The 17,648-nt window shown below is 53.6% G+C and overlaps 2 protein-coding genes across 8 annotated transcripts in view; one reads left to right on the top strand and one right to left on the bottom strand.

The window, feature by feature from the left end:
• ABCG1 (ATP binding cassette subfamily G member 1) overlaps positions 1 to 1,660 on the top strand; it is a 66,084-nt gene extending 64,424 nt beyond the window's left edge. For all 7 annotated transcript variants that reach the window (XM_036351426.1, XM_036351425.1, XM_036351430.1 and 4 more), the window contains one exon: positions 646 to 1,660. In XM_036351426.1, coding sequence (XP_036207319.1) covers positions 646 to 874 — 229 coding nt within the window. In that variant the 3' untranslated portion in view covers positions 875 to 1,660. The remainder of the gene's footprint in view (positions 1 to 645) is intronic.
• An 11,722-nt stretch (positions 1,661 to 13,382) lies between these two features.
• Positions 13,383 to 16,100, bottom strand: TFF3 (trefoil factor 3). Its single transcript, XM_036351514.1, has 3 exons — positions 16,019 to 16,100; positions 14,669 to 14,815; positions 13,383 to 13,521 (listed from the first exon to the last, which is right to left on the bottom strand). Exons 1-3 carry the CDS (start codon positions 16,098 to 16,100, stop codon positions 13,508 to 13,510), a joined length of 243 nt encoding a protein of 80 aa, XP_036207407.1. The 3' UTR covers positions 13,383 to 13,507.
• Positions 16,101 to 17,648: the final 1,548 nt, after the last annotated feature.

The raw sequence follows: 17,648 nt of genomic DNA, 5'->3' as shown, positions 1-17,648 counted from the left end.
GTCTGGCACGTAGGCCTCGGGGGCCACGCTTGTCTTCGAAGCGTTTTGATTTCGTGACACGCAGATCCCACGTCGGAACGAGCTTTTCTTTTCTGGGATGCCAGTTCAGACCCAGGTGTTTTGTTCTGGACAACAAACTGGAAACAAAGCCCTTGTCCAGAGTTTCAGCAACCTGTGCGCGCGCCAACGCCGGGGAAACCCGAACCCCGTGTCTTTCTCCCCAGAATTAGCGTTTTTTGTTCCGACAGTGTAGGGCTGGCCGGGAACAATGGATGGGCAAGTTGTGTTTTGTTAGGTGCTGCAGGCTGCTTGGAAGGCTATCAGACATTCTGTTATATCAAACTTTTAGAAAGTAGGTACGACCAGAAGTAATCCAAGTGGTTTTCAGTTCATTTCCCTGAATAAATCCCTACGATTCGTTCCATTTGGAGGAAATGAAACGGGAAAAATGTAGTGAAGGTGCCCGTGCGTTCGTCTCAGGGATGCTGGGAGGTTAGGAAGTATTTCGGGGGGTGGGGGGGGGAAGACCTGCGGAGAGGAGCCGACTGGGACCACGGAGAAGGCGGAGGCAGAGTCAGGGACGGCGAGGACGGCGTCTGGCCGCCGGGGCAGAGCCCTCCTCACGCGGGGCGCTTTCCTCCGCAGGTACGGGTTTGAGGGGGTCATGCTGTCCATCTACGGCCTGGACCGCGAGGACCTGCACTGCGACGTGGACGAGACCTGCCACTTCCAGAAGTCGGAGGCCATCCTGAGAGAGCTGGACGTGGAGAACGCCAAGCTCTACCTGGACTTCATCGTCCTGGGCATTTTCTTCATCTTGCTGCGCATCATCGCCTACTTTGTCCTGAGGTACAAAATCCGGGCAGAGAGGTAGAGCTCCTGACTGCCGGCAGACAGGAGCATTAGACACTGCCGCCAAGGGCACCTGGCCGCGTCGCGGCCACCAGCCTGTGCCCGAGGACAGGACGACTGGGACCCAGCCCCTAGCCACCACGTCTGGCTCGTGGGTGCCAAGCGTTCAACAGCTCTGCCCCGGAGGGACGGGTCTTCTCCCCATTCCCCTTCCCAGCTTTAACTAGGAAGAAGATGTAGAAGGGGTAATTTTCACGTGCAGAATTTAAACCGCCCACAACTGGGGCAGCATTGAAACCTGCCACAGAGCTGGTGACAAGAGGTTTCCCTGGTCGCACCCTTCCTCGTGACCAGGTAGCTCTGGTCCCGGGCGGGGGCCGCGAGCAGCCCCTCGCCTGGTCACTGCGCAGTTAGGCGTCCTGGGGAGAAAGGCGGAGAGGAAACCGGTTCTGTTTTATGACTTGCTTTTCATAGTTTTCATATTTCTACAGTTTGTCTCTTTTTCCAATGAGAAGTCACTTTCCAAGCCCAAAGCCTGTGAATGTCATTCATTTGAAGAAGCTGTGTCTCTGCAGCCCTTGTGGGAGAGAGTTGTTCAGGGTGGCCCGGCCTCGCTGACAGACAGAACCTGTGAAAGGTGCAAGTGCGGGGCCCAAGTTGAGAGACTTGGGAACTGTACGCGCGAAGCCGTGCGGAAATTTTAAAAAATTACACAGAAAGTGGGAAGGCGAAGTTGGCCCACTCTTTCCAAGTTTTTTATTTTCCCCAGGCTTATTTTAAGCAAAATATATTGTTTCTTTCTTCCTAACTTTCTGAGCACTTTAATTTTTAGTTGTTGTTGTTAATCCTCACCCGAGGATATCTTTCCACTGATTTTTAGAGAGAGTGAAAGGGAGGAGGACAGACAGAGAGAGAGAAACATCGATGTGAGAGAGACACATCGGTTGGTGGCTTCCCACACGTGTCCCGACCAGGGCCTGGGATTGAGCCTGCAACTGAGGTACATGCCCTTGATCAGAATCGAACCCAGCACCCTTCAGTCCACGGGCCAACGCTCTGTCCACTGAGCCAAACCAGCTGGGGCTGAGCACCTTAATTTTGCCTAAAATATTCTAGAAGACCCACCCTGTTGCGTTTTTACAAACATTTTCCCTTTCCTCATATATCACATCAACTACCTCCACTGAACCTGGGAACGCTGGGCTGAGGGAGATCCAGGTGTGAGCGTTGAGGGATCCCAGGTGCAGCCGTGAAAGCTGAGCTGACTGCCTGATATGGAAGCTGCTGAGACCCCATTAGAATCCAAGGCCCTTGCAGGACCCCGGACCCTGAGTGTGGCCGAGGTGTTCGTAGCTCCTTAAACAGGCTGTGGGGTGAGTCCATCTCCGGAGCTGGTTCTGGTGGCAGCTCGGCCGCACCGCCTTGTCAGTGATTGGTTTGTGTAGACATCTTCCCAGGGACGTAATCACATGAGTAAATCTCTCTAGGGCAGGAACAGTGGCATCTGCAGGGCGACAGCCTCTGACTTCCTAACAGAGCTCCTGTGTGCCTGTCAGCCCCGAGCAGTGCGTGTGTCTACAGGGTAGGAGGTGCCTCTGGCCTAGGAAGGTCGGAAGGAAAATGGCATTGCTTTCCCCTTCTAGACCATCACTGTCCCGGAATCAGGGTCCCCTAACGAAAGGTTGTATGTCTGTGGGCAAAAAGCTCACAAACCTCTCTGACCCTCCGTGTCCTCTTCTGTGAATAATGGCCCGAGCTAGTCCTCAAGGCCGTTTCAGCTCAGAGGTTCCTCGGTTCTGTCCCCCGACTCTTATTTCCTACTTCAGAGAATGAAAAGAGTTCAGTTTTCACTTGCACACGGATTTGTAAATGCTTAGAGACCCCCTTTTCACCTTTAGATCCTTTTTAGTAAATAACCACAATCCAGGTATATTAAAATGTAATTTTAAGTCTGCTTGTCCCACACAAATAGAGCAGCGTTGCCTTCCAGGCCATGTTATTTAACCAGGGTCAAACTTAGCTTTTATAAAAAGCCTTTTAATTTCAAGATAGATTTGCCTGTAAGGCATCACACATAGGAAGACCCACATAGGAACAGCCGAGTGCGGTACAGAGTTGGGAAGAGGAGAAAGTCATCAATCTCACCCCAGAATTACATCAGCTGAGGTCAGTGGTTAAAGGCCTCTTCCCCTCCACGTCAGCCCCTGGGTTGCAGCTCTGTGACCCTACAAGGACATGCATGCCAGGAACTGCGCTCAGAGTCGACCATCTCATCCACAGAGCCCATTCACTGAGCCAGCAGTGTCCTGTCTCAGCCATTTCAGAAGGAAACTGTGAGATTCCTTTAGATTTACAATCTCATCTCCAAGCACATCTAAGCCTGCAGAAGGAATATTTCTATAGGCGTTCATGCTCCCTGCATTTCAGTGTTTTACTGTTAGCTTATCTCTTAACAGATGAGCAACTGATTAAGGTCTCCCCCGTACCCAGAGGCAGATCTTTGGGGACCTGAGGGCTGTTGGGTGCCTGAAGGGAAACCCACGTGCAAAATGACCAGGGCTATTTTTTAAAGGATGCTAAGTGGAGTGTCACAGGTGTACTGCCAGCAGGATAATTTGCCTTGGAAGACCTAAAGCCACATTGAGTGAGCTTGGGTCACCCCTAGGATGCTGCTGCCTTCACCCCAGTTCAACTCTCAGCGAGTGCCCCCTCCATTATAAACCCTTAACAGCTTTCACTGAGATGCTGCTGTTCTGTGCTGATCTCCAGATACTGGCCTTCTGCTCTTGTTTTAGGGGAGTTTGAGAAATTACCTTATTTCAGTGGCCTAAGGCCGTGGTCAGCAAGCTGCGGCTCGCGAGCCACATGCGGCTCTTTGGCCCCTTGAGTGTGGCTCTTCCTAAGCCTTAGGAGTACCCTAATTAAGTAATAACAACGGACCTACCTATATAGTTTAAGTTTAAAAAATTTGGCTCTCAAAAGAAATTTCAATCGTTGTACTGTTGATATTTGGCTCTGTTGACTAATGAGTTTGCCGACCACTGCCGGCAAACTCATTAGTCAACAGAGCCAAATATCAACAGTACTTCTTCAAAATAGACTGGCCCAGGCCGAAAACCGACTTCTGCGTACGGGCCACGAAGTTTCAATCACACTGTACGTGCGCCCGCACGTGGTATTTTGTGGAAGAGCCACACTCAAGGGGCCAAAAAGCCGCATGTGGCTCGTGAGCCGCAGTTTGCCGATCACGGGCCCAAGGTAACATCCAAGCAATGGACTGATTTATTTTTCTATGTAGCTGTGGTTCAGCGGTAGGTGGCGATGTGCTGACTTTCCTACATGGGAATTTAGACCAGGCCAACTTCTCAAATCGGAGTCTTTAAGTGCTTTCTGAATGTAGTGACGCCGACACCCCTTCACTCTGACTGCTTCTTGATGTAGAGAAGGATGGATTCTTGGGTAAAAGATGCATGGCTTCTCCGAATGTTGGCAGAGGAGAAACAGAAGCTCAGAGAATTTTGCTTTCTTTCTTTCTTTTTTTATTATTATGTTGTTAATTTTTTTTTTTTTTTTTTTTGAGAGAGAGAAAGAGAGAGGAAGGGAGAGGGATAGAGAGATAGAAACATAGATGACAGAGAAACATCATCGATCGGCTGCCTCCTACATGCCCCACACTGGGGATCGAGCCCGCAACCGGGGCCTGTGCCCTGACCTGGAATCGAACCAGCATTCTCTTGGTTCATGGGTCAACGCTCAACCACCGAGCCACCAGCCGGGCTGGAGAATTTCACTTTCAAATGGAACGTCTCAGGAGAGGAGGGGGCACCTGGGATTCTGTCCACTGTTCTGGCTCCGAGACCTGGTCAGGGCCTGGTCCCTGCTGACCCGCCCCATTCTGGGTACCTTTCCCCTCTGTCCCCCCTGAGGTCATGCTGTGCCCCCCTTTCTCTTATGCTTGTTGAGTATCAGCTAGGGAACGGCATCCTCCCCAAGTCCCCGTGGGTGATATGGGGAGCTCTCCCCAGAAGGGGAAGAAGCCCTCCATGAACATTCACAGGGGAGATGCCGGAATCAGATGACGTCACCTCGAGGGAGGGGCCTTCAGGACCCTTAGGTCCCAGGAAATGGGACATGCACTTTTAGGTAAAACTCGTGCACAGACAGGTCACCTCCCGCCCTGAAAAAGGCTCAGCCAGGAGGCCAGGGACGGGCTGTGTCCGTGAGGTCGGAATCACCTCGGTTGTCTCCCTGAGCAAAACGCGAGCTCCAGTGGATTGAGCCTCTCTCTCTAGCGAGTGTTCGGGCCCTGCCCTGATGCTTAGGAATCCCCCCATCTGTTTACTCAGCAAGTGTTGGCAGACCATCCCGAGCTTGGTGCTGTCCCAGGCGCTGGGCCAGGGGAGGGCGCGCAGACAACATGGGCGGCCTCCAGGGCAGGCAGGCAGGCAGCGGGGGCAGGATGGGGGGTGGGGTGGGAGGGGAGGCATGGACCTGCAGGGCACCAAGGCTGTCAGAGGGGCAGGAAGGTCCCGGGTCCCAGGACCAGGAAAGAGCAGAATTCGAGTCCCAGTCTGACCCCCAAATCTCAATTTTTTTTTCTTTCTTTGCCACCCTGCCTCCTGTTCAAAGTGTACAGGTGTGTGTGAAAATACTTTATAAGGCATAAAATTCAATGGTAGCGTAGGGGCTATTCATTCTGGACTCCCTGTCACCAAACGGATAGCTGAGATGGAGGGTTCCTGTGCCCCTCCCCTCCAGTCGCCTTGCCTAGGGGCGTCCCAAGCTGGCTGGGGCTGAGCTTACTCGAGCCTGGGTGGAGTGTGCCTCCCTCTGCCCTGGCACAGCCTTGGCCTCCTCACGCAGCTCGCTGGGGGCGAGCTTGGGCAGAGAGGGGCTGCAGTGTGTGATACACACACAGATGCGCACACACGTGCTCACGTGCGGGCTTGTGCCAGGTTGTATGTCACAGTGTTATTCTGTGGTGTTTCCTTCATCTATGAATCCTCAGTCACCCTTTACTCCGAGGAGAAGAGAAAACATTCCCGCACTTCACGCCTGCCACGCCAATGGTAAGAGCAGGGTCCGAACCACGAAGGATGTCACCATTGCCAGCTAAGTGACAATGTGACAAAAGTAAAACAGCTTGGGGGGGATGCAGAGTGTATGAATATAAAGTTAGATACTTTCGAGAAATGACGACTGCTAATAAAATATTTTATATAAAGCTTTTTATTTTTGTTCACTGTTAAATGCTTCAAATACAAAATGATTCGCTTGAATTTGGCCAAGTGAGATGGACCTTGAGGTTGTATTGTGAATGCACATGCTGCACTTCTAGACAGATTCCAGGTTTATTACTTAGTGTTCCGGTCTGACACCTACTGCAGATAATCCCCTTCCTCTCTTGGGAACGTGCACGTTTTATGTTGAACTGTCTTAGAGTTCTGCGGTTTCCCTCCATCCTCCCAGGCCCGTCACCCACTTGTCTACCTGGTTAATGTTGGCCATGACCTCAAAAGGTGCCACCGCCCCAGAAGCCTGGCGGCTTGCCCAGCCTTCCCTTCCAGCCCTTCAGCCTCGCAGTGGTCTCCGCGGACATGGTCTCTGTGGACATGGGCTCCAGGCAGAGAGGCAGCCTCATTCGTTGCTCTGGGGTCTGGGGAACCCATCTCAGGCTGCGGCCTCTGTAGGAGGCGGCTCCAGGGAGCACCCCCCAATGAGATGGGCTCTAGTGGAGCTGGGCAGGACCCAGAGGAGCCTGGAGGCACAGCTGCGGGAGCTCCCAGGTCCTGCTCTTTGGCCGGAGCTTGCAGGCAGCGGTGCCCTGGGCTGGGCTGTCACACTGGACTCCCTCCCACCTGGGACAGAGAGAGAGCAGGGCCATACGAAGTCACAGAACCCATGGCCCCTGCCATCCTCCTATGTGACAGGGAAAGAGAGGTGGTGAGCGCAGGGGGAGAGCACCGCAGATGAGGGAGAAGCAGGTGAGGGCAATGCCTGCGACCGAGGCCCCTGCCTCTGCAGACCCTCCCTCGGTCCAGCTCACGTTGAAGTCCCTCTGGGTCACTGCACTTGGCTTCTCACATCTGGGAGATTCCTCTGGGGCAGTTCTCGGGCCTCCCTGGGGCCAGAAGCAGGGAAGAAGTGGGGCGCCCCCAGCCCTGGCCACTAATTTCCACACCGGCAAGCCTGTCCTCACCCCCATGCCTCCTGGGCAGGAAGGCAGTGCGAAGAGGGGTCTCATGCCCACCCGCTGGCGTAGCTCGATTTTCTGAGAACTGTGGCGCGTCCTCCCCTACGTCCTATTCCCATCTTGGAGGAAGCAGAGGGTTAACCTTTGCTCAATGTTTATCGTTCTCTCCGAACACGCCAACGTGGAACCTTCCTCCAACAGACATCGTGTGGCCTCCTCGAGGAGACCTGCTCTGTGGGCACAGGCTGGGCTCAGGGACCCAGTGCCACTCCCTCTGGATCAAACAGTCCCCTGGGGCAACAGCAGGAAGCAGTCCATACACACCAGCCTCCTGGTCTGCCCAGAGGGGGGGTGTTGTGGGCGGGGACCCACTGTGGCGCTTTCCCACCAGGCAGCGACCATTGCACGGCTGAAGGGAAGGGAACAGAAGCACAAAAGCCCCCTTGTTATGGCACCCACCCGGGTGGAGCGCCCACTGGCCTGGGCCTTCCCAGGGCCTGTGGGGTGCAGGTTCCACAACTGGGGTTGAGCTTGCTCCCTGGTCCCAGGGAGACCCCCACGGCCACCGCCTTGTAGTCCAAGTTGAGGACGTGGCCACAGCATGCGCGTGTTTCTCTCTGGGCTTCGTGGTTTCACCCAGATCTTGGGAGTGGCCTGAGCCCAACCCACATGAGTAAAACACAGCCAGATTCCAAATGATTGCATTCAATGGAGGCTCGGTGGAGCGGCACCTTCCTGTTTGCTGTGTCCGCGCCGAGCAAACGTGAGAGAGACTCGGCTGATCCCCTGTGGGTGCCTTCGGCCTATACTTGCGCCTGAATAAGTGTGGCCCTGATACTGTATACAAATGGCATCTCCTATGTTCACCAATGTTATGGGATCTGGTTCTGGGGACCTTGTAAGCCACCTGCTGTTCTTTTATGATGGGAGTGATTTGTTATTACATCACGTGTGGTGGGGACCCAGGTGAGCTGGGAGAGATGCTGAAGCCAGGGGGACAAGCATCTGAGCGGTGAGGGGTGACCCCCCCTTCTGGCCTGCCTGGGGCCATTCTTAAGTTCCCTGAAGAGTGTCCCTTGAAGGAGATCTCAGGGGGCTCTTGCTGCCAGCACCTGAAGTGACCTATTGTCCTTGCACTTCGCCTGCCCTGAGGCCTGGTCCACACCTGCCCTTCCTCCGGGCACAGCCGTGGGTCAGCACGGGGAGCTTTCCAGAAAGCAGCCTTTGCCACATGGGGCTTTGCTGGAGCGCCAGGCACACCCACTGCCGGGGGGAGTTACCAAAACCCTCTCCACTGTTGGGCCCCGATGGGACCTCTCCTGCGGGGGGACAGATCAGGCCCCACGGGAGGCAGGAAGTCCCAGGTTCGAGGTTCAAGGCCGAGCCCTGTCTCCACGGGGACCTGGAGGCTGCAGCCCGGCCCAGAACGAAGGTCACCCCGGGACGTGGTTTCGCTGAGAGTATCCAGTGACCGTGGGGGCTATTTGTTGTACAGCCTTTGCAATCTTTACAGCTCCGTCAGGGGCACCCCAGGGCCCTTTTCCATGACCTTGGGGACACAGACTGCCCCGGCTTAATCCTAACTGTCTCCCCTTTCAAGTCCTCAGCCATTTAAAAATGGTAGGAAAAGTCTGGCCATTCAAATTGCTTGTCACATCCACCACCAACCCCACATAAGAGGTCTCCATTTTCACAGTCATGATCCCCGCGGGAGGGGCACGGGAGGAGTTGCCCAACAGAACATGTATGTGTAGCAAGTTAACCTGTGTTCCTGGCGCCCCTCCCGTTTGCTCTTCCCGTGTAGCCGCGTGGGTGCAGCCCCCGGCCGACCGTGGCTGAATCTGTTGTGAATCGTTGCCTTTGATGAGCAGCTGTTTCAATGTTTTCCCTTTGTTTTTCCTTCCAAAGCAAGAGTCAATGCAAGTAACATTTTTTTAACCAGCGTGCAAACGTGTGCACACATCTGTATGTCTAATATAGAATTATGGGAGCCCTGTTTTTTATAAGACTGTATGGGTGACTTTACTTTGGTTTAGCCATGTTCTCTAGGAAATACAGTTGCTTGCGCTCTGTGAGAGGTTTGCACTGTTGTAGGTAAACTCGGCATATATACATCCGTACCTATATATCTATATCTATATATTTAAAATAACCTGGGCTCCCTGGGGCACTTGTTCCTGGCCGTGTCACTCCATGGGAACACAGCCCCGGGCAGACCCCAGATGTGAGCTCTAACTCAGACCTTACACACCACGGCTCTGCTTTGTATTTCTGTAGAGTTACCTTCTTGGATTTGTACGTGCATTTTTTGCAGACTTGAACTTTGTCTTCTGATAAATTAGATGCCATTTATGAAAATGTGACATAAGTCAAATAAAGCAACGTTGTTTTCAGATTTCGTTTCTCTCTTGCTTGCTTTCACCGACACCAGCCCTCACACAGCGGGAGACGGGAGCCTGGGTGTGGCCGAGCACGAGGATGGTTTTCTCCTTCTCACGCTGCCCGCGCTCTAACGCAGCAGTCTCTCCGGCAGGTGTCAGGATGGGTCCCAGCGAAGTGGGGGAGAAGAATAAGAGTGACAGCAGTGGTACGCCAGCCCCCAGGTGCTAGGTGGCAGGTAGCAAAGGGTCAAGTGCCTTTTCATACATTATCTCATTTAACAACCATCCTTGGGGCCAGGCAGCCACCACCAGCTCCATTTCTCAGATGAGGAACCTCAGGCTCAGAGACTAGATAACTCGCCTGAGGCAGAGTTCAGAGGGTGATAGTGTAGCTCCTGACCCCTTCATCACACCCCTCATCCTGGGAAGCGACCTGGAGCAAAGGAGGAGAGGCCATCTTGTCACCCGAAGTGGCCGGGAGGACACTCCTCCCAGACGTGTGGCTAACGGGTAAGATGATGGACAAACGTCCCCAGGTGTCAGCAAAACCCCGCCTCTCTATGCCATTGCAAGTTGAAGAATTCTGGAATAGAATGATGCATTTCAGTGAATTCCAACGTTCTGAAACAATACCCGGCTACTCAGCCAGCCCGGAAGGGACTATTGCCAAGTAAGTGTTGAAGCAACACCTTTCGTGACCAACTGCACTACACGGCACAGGAAGCAATTAACAGCTTTAATGGCCACAGTGTGTGTGTGTGTGTGTGTGTGTGTGTGTGTGTGTGTGTGTGAGGGCTCCTGTTTATCTCCCCTTTCACCAGCAGCAAGGAGTCTGGCTTCTCCTGGGCAAGTCAAAGTTCTCATTTCATCGTTCCTGGAAGGCTCTAGAAATGTATAACATGTTCAAGTCAACGAGGAAGGTATCTGATACCAAAATGATCCCTGGATCTTGCAGAGCCTGGTTCAGTATCTGACTTCACCCTGAGCTGCCGGTACATGAAAAGTCTAGAGCAGTGGTTCTCAGCCTTCTGGCCCTTTAAATACAGTTCCTCATGTTGTGGCCCAACCATAAAATTATTGTCGTGGCTACTTCATAACTGTAATGTTGCTACTGTTATAATCGTAATGTAAATACCTGATATGCAGGATGGTCTTAGGCGACCCCTCTGAAAGGATCATTTGACCGCCAAAGGGGTCACGACCCACAGGTTGAGAACCGCTGGTCTAGAGGCACCTGAGCAGGAGGCAGGGAGGTTTGATGGGCGGGTAAAGGCCACTGGGGCCATGGGCAGTCACTGACAGTTAAGTGCCCAGGTGCCTGAGGTCCTCCAATGATGACTACCGGCACGTCCCAGGTGTGAACCTTAGCAAGGCTGTGCTCTAAAACAAATTTCTCTGTTTCCTCATTTGCAAAGTAAGAGTAAATACAAGATTACTCACTGCACTTTGAGTTTTAAAATAAGTTCCTGTCCTGGTTAGTGTTTCTCAGTGGTTAGAGGGTTGGCCCATGCACTGAAGGGTCGTGGGTTCAATTCCCAGTCAAGGGCACATACCTGGTTTGCAGGTTGGATCCCAGCTCCAGTCAGGGTGCATGCTGGAGGCAACCAATTGATGTGCCTCTCTCACATCGATGTCTCTCTCTCTCTCTCTCTCTCTCTCTCTCCCCCCCCCCACCCCCTCCCTTTCACTCTCTCTAAAATTCAATGGAAAAAAATATCCTTGGGTGAAGATTAACAACAACACAAGTATTCCAGTCCACACTGTAGCATTTCCTAGCCAACATTTTTAAAATTGATTAGCACTCACTGGGTACGTAAATAACCTCAACTGTCCAGAGTCAAGAATGTTGTTTAAATTGCTCAAGGAAGGCCAGGCACATATCCTTTGGCCACCTCAGTGGGTCACAGAGAACTCAGGGACCACGTTGGCCTCGGTGGGATTTGGTGCTGGCTCCTGGCAAGCCAGTCCTTAGAAGTTAATTATTCAAGTTTAGTTTGTCAGCATTTCAGCGTTTCATTTTAAACGTAAAAAATTATGATGGACCTTTAAATAAGATTGAAAGCATGTTAACTACTTAGTTCCTTTACCGAGTATCTATTGCTGCTTGTAACATGAATTAGATGGGAATGACTGGGAGGTGCTGTAACTCAACCATATTCTAAAAGGCTCCTGCCGTAGCGTATCCAGCTCGGCTGGCCACCCAGCTGCAAATCCCTGAGCAAGTTACTGCCTGGCCCCTCTCTGCTTCCTCCTCTGGAAATGGGATGGAGGCAATGACAGGGACACCCCGCACCTGGTGGGCTTGTTAGGGGCATTCAATGCGTTAGCAAATCTCAAGTGATTGATTGGCGTCTGACACATGCCAGGTGCTGTCAATACCACCTTTGGTCCTATTTACCAATCACTCTGAGTATCAGTCAGCCACACGGCAGGCTGGGCTGCCTAGGGGTTCAGGGTGCACTGGGAGGGTCTCAGGAGAACAACAGGGAGCCCACAGATTCTCAACCATCCCCTATGGCAGTGCAGCCCCATGGAGACTATGTGTCCCCGGGGCCCCCAACACTCACACCAGGCCTTTGCCCCACCCCCACCCACCCCCTTCAAGCTGGGTTGAAGGACACGTGGCAACAAGGCGCACCGCACATGTGGGGCATCTCAACAGAAGATGTTAGGAAGGACTTAGTGTAGGATTTGGGCTTGTGTGATGTGATTTGGGGGAGGTTCAAGGAAATCGGGCTTAATCAGGATTGGATGCGTCAGGAGGTGAGGGCAGGTGGGTCTTGGGTATCTTAATACCCCATCTAGGAGGGGAGGCAAGAAACCAGCTGTGAGGGCAGGAAATCACCATCACTCCTGTCAGCCAGCAGAGGGCGCTGGGTGGGTTGGACATTATTGCACAGTGGGCTTCTGTCTGTGCTCCTTGGTCTGAGTTGTCCCTGGAAGGACTCACCCCCAAGGCCTGAAGGTGCTAGAAAGGACACAGGGCTTAGGATTTAAAGACCTGGGCCTCCTGGCAGGGACTCTTGGACAGGTTCCTTCTCTGCACGACAAGCGGAGAACTGTCTCCAGGGGCCTGGTCCCAGGTGCGAGCTCAGAAACAAGGCTGCCATTTTGAGGGAGCAGGTGCCTCTTTTCCAGCGGGAAGGGTGGCCCAGATCAAGACCCCTCACCCTGCGGCCCGTGGACAGCACTGCCGCGTGGCCACGGCGCAGCATGACGAGGGGGCGGTAGATTGTCCTCGTGTCTTTAAGAGAGTCCCATCGCCAGGAACGGCAGGGGACGCCCAGCCTGAGCGAGTGTGCAAACCCGTCTGGGCTCGCTGAGCTGCCCGCCCAGGAGCCCCTGCTCTCCGTGGAACTGGGTGTCCCAGGGAACAGCTCTCCGTTGAGGGGTTGTTATAACTTCTTGGGAACTTAATGGAATCTTCCCGGGGACCCTACTTCATTTATTCGTATAGCCGGGTCTATTTTCAGAAGAAAGCAAGCAAGAGGTGGCCACCCAAGGTGAAACACATGTTAAACTTGACTTGCAAATAAATGCAAAATGTGCCACTTTGCAATATGCTTTTATTGGCTTTCTCTCCACGGGGAAAGACATTACTAATTTCTTTTTTTTGAAACTTACATTTGAAGTGTCTTAGCTCAGCCTGCAGAGGCAGTGACCTCTGGAAGGGGGCTCGCCCTCCCTATCTCGTCTGCTCTGGGTCTGGGGTCTGCAACAAACCCACAGGCCGTGCAGCAGCTTAGGGGTGCTTTTCTGTTCCCGCTCCCCGGGCTGGGGCAGACCCTCTGCTCCGAGATGCTACGACACCCCCCGCCGTCCCTCATCTGTGTGTGACACGCTGACAAGAGCATGCGAGCGACTCCGCAGAAATAAAGCACAAAACACAAAATCTCAGGAATAGAGACCTGTCCTCATGCTGAGCGTGGATCTTTATTCTTTAAAACATGGGGCCCCAGGCGCCAGCTTTCAGCCAGAGCCTGGCAGGGAGCAGGGGCTAGAAAAGCAGAGATGAGCAGGCAGGACGTCGGAGGAGTGTGGAAATTCACCTCCCATGGTGTGCAGGACAGTGGGCGTGGCTTCAAAATGTACATTCTGGAAACAAAGCACAGCATACGTCACCGGGAGCAGGTCTCCTCCCCACCCCCCAGCTGCCCAGCTTCTCAAGGTCAAGACAGGCTCCAAGGTCAACGCCTTATGCTGCATTCTCCCCCAAGTCACCGGGGAAGTGCTGAGTCCCGCACCTCGTGGGAGATCAGCCACATGCCCCACTGGGCCCTGGGCTAGGGGAGGGCAGATGATCAATGAGGGGGGGCTCTGCAGGGCCACCCAGTGCCCAGGAAGGGATGCAGCCCCCTCCGAATTATCGTGGGACAAAGGGCAAGAGTGGCCCTTTGGGTGCTGCCTCCAGGCAGGTGTCCTCCTTAGAGGTAAGCTGGCACTTGGCTGCCAGATGGCTTACAGTGACCTCTGCACCCAGGATGTGTGAGGTGGGGCCAATGGAACCAGGATAGCAACCACCCATGTGCATGCCAGCTGTTGCTGACAGGGGGTTCCTGGGTGGTTATCTTGCACCCCACTGCACTACCGAGGGAGGGGGCAGGGAGGGGATGCACTTGTGATGGGGTGTGGAGACACCAGGGCTCCACGCCCAGTGCTGCCACCTGCCTGCATGTCACCAATGCTGGTGGTTTGTTTGCTGATCGGCCCAGCTTTCCAAACCCACGCAGTGTCCGTTTCCCTCCAGGATAGAGTTTAAATTAGTTCCTCTATATCAGCGGTTCTCAACCTGTGGGTCGCGACCCCTTTAGCGGTCGAACGACCCTTTCACAGGGGTCGCCTAAGACCATCCTGCATATCAGATATTTACATTACGATTCATAACAGTAGCAACATTACAGTTATGAAGTAGCAACAAAAATAATTTTATGGTTGGGTCACAACATGAGGAACTGTATTTAGATGGCCAGAAGGTTGAGAACCACTGCTCTATATAATGCCTTGACTTTGACACCTTTTTGAAACAATTGCTTTTGTATTTTTGCACAAACCACTTGGCAACAGGACAGCAGGGAACTGGTGGCTGGCCGCCCTGGCATGAAGCCGCTGACTGAGGCCTCTGCCAAGGAATAGCCATGGCACTGGGTGTCCTGCCTAGGGCCTAGGGGTGTGTGGCTTCCTGGGCACCTGGAGGCTCCAGCACGTGCCCAGAAAGGACCTGGTGCCCGGGGGGCCGGCTCACCTGTCTCCTGCAGAGGCTTGAAGCACCAGGGCACCTCGGGGATGCTGGAGTCGAAGCAGCAGCCCCGGTTGTTGCACTGCTCGGGGGTGACCTCGGGGTAACCGCAGTCCACCCTGTCCTTGGCCGGGATGGCACACTGGCTCTCCGCTGCCCAGACAAAGCCCAGTCAGCTGCCAACGCCCTGCCGGCTTGGCATTGGTCTCTTGGCTCCGTTTGGCAAGTCTCACCCTCTTCCCTCTCCCCTCCTGAGTTCAAAGGGTATGACTCCCTCCCCAACATTTGCTTGAGGTGAACCCTCTTTCTGTGTAAATATTTAAAAAGAAACGTTCCGTAGGTGATCTGGCCTCCTGCCTGCGCGCTTCCTGCGCCTTGTCGGAAGTCACCGTGGGCCCGTGCTCCCGCAGGCTGGCAGCGGCCCAGGGAATCAGGGTCCCTGAACCCGGAAACCAAATTCCCTTTGTTTACCTACAAGAACCCCTCCCCACTTAAATGAAAAGCATGACAGGTGTATACATTCAGTAGAGTGAGTCACAGTGCACACAGAGCTTTTTGCTTCCTTCCTACACCTGCCTCTCCCCAGATGGGACAGCTGGTCAACCTTCCCTGTGCGTCCTGGGGTCTCCAAGCCTATGTCCAAGGTGAGAAGTCCACTGGGCCTCAGCACCTAACTACGTCTGCTTAGGAAGACGGAAAGCACACAGAACCTCCTCAGTCCCCTCTACGGCTGCCAGCCAGTCCGTAATTCCTTACTCCCGGTTCCCAAACATTGGAATCAGCCGGGGGTCTTGAAACACCCCTGGGGCTCCACCCCACCCCAGAGACATTCAGACAGAATCGGCGCATCCTGGGCTCCGATGAGTCTAATGGACACCCAGTTTGGGAACTGCTGACTTTGACACAGCTTGGTAAAAGCCGCACCCTCATTTCTTCAAGCCACACACACACACACCCCCACCCGGAGGTGCACGGCAAGGGCGGAACGACTGCGGAATCGTTCTGGAAGTCACCCTTGTCATATGTCTCACTTTTTGTTTGGGACAGTGGGGCTAGGCACTGGCTGTGGCCGGCCGGCCCTGGGGTCTGACCCTGATGGGCAGGGTTGCCTTAGGTCTGTTATGAACGTCCTGAGCCTCAGTTTCCTTGTCTAAAATGGGGACAGCAAGAGCCGGTTTATAGGGCTATTGAGAGAAAAGGTGTGTCGCTGGTAAACAGCAATTATTCAATGCATGTGGGGGCCTGGTCACCTTCCTCAGGTCCCCAGAAAGCCCCCGAGCCTGGATCTTCTGTGTCCCGTCCCCGCGTCCCGGGTCCCCCCTGCCCCCAGGCCCCCATTCCTGCTGTGGTACTCACACAGGCCCACGTACTGCGCAGACGAGCTGGAGATCCCCAAGGCCAGGACCACCGCCAGCAGCCAGAGCACTCTGGCCTCCATGGTCACGGCAGGCTCTGGGGACCCGGCCGCTCAGAGCCCTCATTTATACCCCTGTGTTTGCACAGGCTTCTGGTCTCTGTTTGGGGATGGCCCTTCCCTGCAGCTGGCCACGCCCGCTTTTCCCGGCACCTGACGGTACAGCCCCGGAGACCTGGCTCCCTGAGCAGAGAGGGTGGTGCGACCCCACTGTGGTGTGTGGGGGTTCACACTCCTCCCTCAGGGGTCAGGGCTGTGCCTCCCCACGGCAGCCTGGCCAGGAGGAGAGAAGATGGGGCTGATCTTTGGTATCAAGAGCCCAGCCTGGAAGAGGCCGGAAGGTTCCCTCTGCAATGATGAGTCCCTGGGCCACTTAGTCCCAGGTCGGCCCTGGGTCATGAGAAGATGCAAACCCCACTCAGGTGATTCGTGCCTGTGAGTTCATTTCTCTCTGGCGGCTCCTGCAAGGTACAAATTCCTTTCCTTCCTTTTTGGCATTTTTCCAGCAAAGAAATATATTTATTATTAATTACATTTAAATAAATGTATTAAGTAAAGTTATTTGATACATTTTTGTTGTTGTTAATCCTCACCCGAGGATATTTTTTTCCCATTGATTTTTAGAAAGAGTGGAAGGGAGGGGGAGACACAGAGAAAGAAATATCCATGTGAGAGACAGACACCAATTGGTTGCCTCCTCCCTGTACCCTTACTGGGGATTTAGCCTGCAACCAAGGTACATGCTTTTGACCGGAATCGAACCCAGGACCCTTCTGTCCTCGGGCCAAGGCTCTACGCACTGAGCCAAACTGGCTAGGGCTATTCAATATATTTTCATAAAAATATAATACATGCAGTTGGTTTTTAAAATCAGACAGTGCAAAAGCCCCCTCCTGTTTAGCAGTGTTCATGTTTAATACTTTCTTAGGTGTTTTTCCAGAAATGTTCTCTCGATCTAAGCACACTTAACACAAACGGGAGCTTACTAGATGCGTTTGCCCAGCTTGCATTTTCTTTCAGTGAAGGCTGTATCTGGGAAAGTGCTCTGTAACAGCACATCTAAGTGAACTGGGAATATGTCTACCCATTTTCCAGAGGAGGAAAATAAGACTCAGAAATTAAGGGGGCTGTCCAAGGTGACTCTAGTGGACCCCGTGGAGCTGAGGTTCAACCACCTCCGTGGGACTCTGAGGGCTCAGCTGTCCGTCGCAGCCCCTCCTGTGCAGGCGATGCCGGGTGAGGCAGGAGAGTGTGGGTCCTCTTATTGCTGTGAGCCCTCTCTCTTTTCTGCCCGCAGAATTCTTACCTATCTGTTCAGCACCAACGTTACCCAGCGACCTTCCAGGAACCTCGGGTGGGTTTGGCGTATCATCCCAGAAGCCCCTGGGTTTGGGGGACGTGTTGGGGGAAACTGACTACCAGAGGGTTTGTCCACGGAGTTGTCCTTCACCACGTAGCCAATGGGGACAGACTGTGCACGAGTGGGCGACAATGGCCTTGTCCCACCTTGTGACTCCCTAGCCCCGTGATGGCGAACCTATGACACACGTGTCAGAGGTGACACGTGAACTC

The sequence above is a fragment of the Myotis myotis genome, unplaced genomic scaffold, assembly GCF_014108235.1.
Source record: "Myotis myotis isolate mMyoMyo1 unplaced genomic scaffold, mMyoMyo1.p scaffold_m19_p_2, whole genome shotgun sequence".
Classification (NCBI taxonomy): domain Eukaryota; kingdom Metazoa; phylum Chordata; class Mammalia; order Chiroptera; family Vespertilionidae; genus Myotis; species Myotis myotis.
Note: the sequence above shows the minus strand (reverse complement) of the source record. Positions and strands in the feature narration are given on the sequence as shown.